This window comes from Citrus clementina, unplaced genomic scaffold, assembly GCF_000493195.1.
Source record: "Citrus clementina cultivar Clemenules unplaced genomic scaffold, Citrus_clementina_v1.0 scaffold_4, whole genome shotgun sequence".
Lineage (NCBI taxonomy): Eukaryota > Viridiplantae > Streptophyta > Magnoliopsida > Sapindales > Rutaceae > Citrus > Citrus x clementina.
Window position 1 is genome coordinate 13,828,887 of NW_006262274.1, and position 2,535 is coordinate 13,831,421.

At 32.1% G+C, this 2,535-nt stretch overlaps 1 protein-coding gene across 1 annotated transcript in view; it reads right to left on the bottom strand.

Moving 5' to 3' along the window:
* The window catches only part of LOC18044942 (mitochondrial phosphate carrier protein 3, mitochondrial), a 3,597-nt gene extending 2,924 nt beyond the window's left edge, over nucleotides 1-673 (bottom strand). Inside the window, exon 1 of the mRNA XM_006436872.2 lies at nucleotides 105-673. Coding sequence (XP_006436935.2) covers nucleotides 105-413 — 309 coding nt within the window. The 5' untranslated portion in view covers nucleotides 414-673. The remainder of the gene's footprint in view (nucleotides 1-104) is intronic.
* Nucleotides 674-2,535: the final 1,862 nt, after the last annotated feature.

A 2,535-nucleotide genomic window follows, 5' to 3' on the forward strand; every position in this document is an offset into this window, starting at 1 on the left:
TTTCCGCACCCGGTTGGTTGGTTAGCATTTTTTTTTTTTAGTGACGATAGTTTCAATATAATTTAATAAATGGTAGAGTTAAAAAGGAGGAGAAGAAAATAAACCTGCATGTTGCACTTGACGAGATCGATAGGAGTAACGGCCATGTGAGTGGGGCCGGTGCTCACGCTCCCACCCACAGTACACGCGGCGTAAAAGGCTGGTGAGTACATCTCGATCTTCTCCTTTGGTGCTGGAATCACTAAACTCTTCGAGTTCGACACACCATTAGATGATGGTGATGATGATGATGATGGACGTGGTTGACTACTCATCAAAGCATACAAATCGAAAAGTCTTTTGGGTGATGAAGACGATGACGAGTAGTAGTGCTGCTGCTGCTGCTTCTGGTGATGATGATCAGAGAGTTCCATTGATTCTCTTAATTTCTCAAAACGCAAATAAATAAAATGATATGATAATTTATGGGAGGTTTAATTTATATGGGAGGTTTAATGATATGATAATTTATTGGAGGTTTTATGGGAAAATTTGACCTCTTGACTTTTCTTTAGTAGACGTATGCCATGGCCATGGAAACGTGAGCGTCATTCATGTTATACGCTTGAGGTAAGCAGGCCAGGAACGTAATGTTTTCTATTCTTAAGAGGAGGCTTGAAACTTGAAAGAAACCTCCCAGATTATTGGCTCTTTCGCACAAATTTCAGATATTCACATTTTGGTCCAATCTATGCTTTGAAAGTTTGAATTCTCTCTGATAAACAAGTTGACTTTTGATTCGTACGTCAATACCTTTGCTTTTAGATACCAAACTTCAAATTGTGCACTACAATTTCATATTTGACCATACTACAATGACTACTTGTCAATTTTGTTCAGTTTTAAATACAAATAGTAAAGTTTAAAAGGAAGAAGAGACTTTGGTATTTTGACTACAAAACCCTCTCTGATCTTGCTTTGCAATTACTTTGGACTTTCCATTCATGTCATAAAAACTTTTCAAAACTTACATAGAGAAAAGCTGAACCCCATGTTGAGATATACTATTTGGATGAGGGAATTGCTTTCTTTTTCACAAAGATGATAGATATATAAGAGTAAAAGCTCATTTAGTTCTTATATTTTAAGATTAGTGTCCATTTAGTTCCCGTATTTTTAAAAATACCTCGAAACATCCCTATCGTTAAAGTATTGATACTCCTACTGTTACTTTTTATTTCTTTTGACTTACTTTTACAATATTACCCTTTTATAATAATTTTTTGTTTGGACATTAATAAAAAGAAAATAATTAAATTACCAATTTAACCCTAAAAATAAAAGTAAAAAATTATACTAATTTTTAGTTGTCAAAAATTAAATTGTCAAAAATTATATACAAACTATCAAGTGTGCAAATGGTGCTTGCAAAAAAATTAATATATTTTTTTTAGGGTTAAATTGGTAACTTAATTATTTTATTTTTATTAATGTCCAAAAAAAATTATTATGAAAGGATAATATTGTAAAAGTAAGCCAAAAGAAATAAAAAGTAATGATAGGGGTATCAATATTTTAACGGCAAAGATGTTTCGAGGTATTTTTAAAAATACGGGGACTAAATGAATATTAATCTTAAAATAGAGGGACTAAATAGGCTTTTACCCGATATATAATTATATACTAGTGTTCCTTATATTCTATATACGATACAATCATCGACATTCATGTATATCTCCTTCCAAAATGCCATTGCCTTGTTGTTCGCAAAGTTAAAGATTCTTGGAAAGTTGGAAGCAATAACTCTTATAATAAAAAGTTAAAGCTTATTGATTAAATTAGATTCACATTTAAGTTTCTTAATTTTGTTATATTTCCTTTGGCTGCATTTGGCATGCCTCATCATGATGTATTAGAGCTCTACATTGTATTAAAATATATATTATAATACAATGTTTGGCACTTACCCTGTATTGCATAAGAAAAAAAAATAATGCGGGAAAACTAGCATAAGGGAAACCTGAGTGAGACTGGGGTTTATATTGGGTTGCATCGGTTCATTTTCCCCTCTTATTCTTCTTTGTTTTCTCTGTTTCTCTCTCTCTCTCTCTCTCTCTCTTTTCTTTTATTTTTTTCCTTTTCCTCTCTTTTTCTTTGTCTTCTCTATTTCTCTTGTTAAGTGTATAAGCTGAAGCTGCTGAGTTGGCTGATGACGTACTGAGTTGCTGAGCTGGATTGGGTGGTTATTTGCTTTGATTAAGTTGTAACAAATTATCCAACTGGCTTGTTATGATTTGAAGACTGATTAGTTTGTTAATATTGTAGCTTTGAGCTTTGCTTCTGTAATCAGTTTTTAGTGTAACTATAAATAGTGGTTAACACGATCATAATGTATAATTCCATATTTTAATCAATAAGAATTTTCTCATTTAAAGTTTTCTTTCACTTTCTCTTATGCCAAACACCTTTATTAATTCTAATATGGTATCAAAGCAAACACCTATGTCTGGATCTAATCATATAGCTCCCTCATCACTCTCATTTCACTTTGTTCAA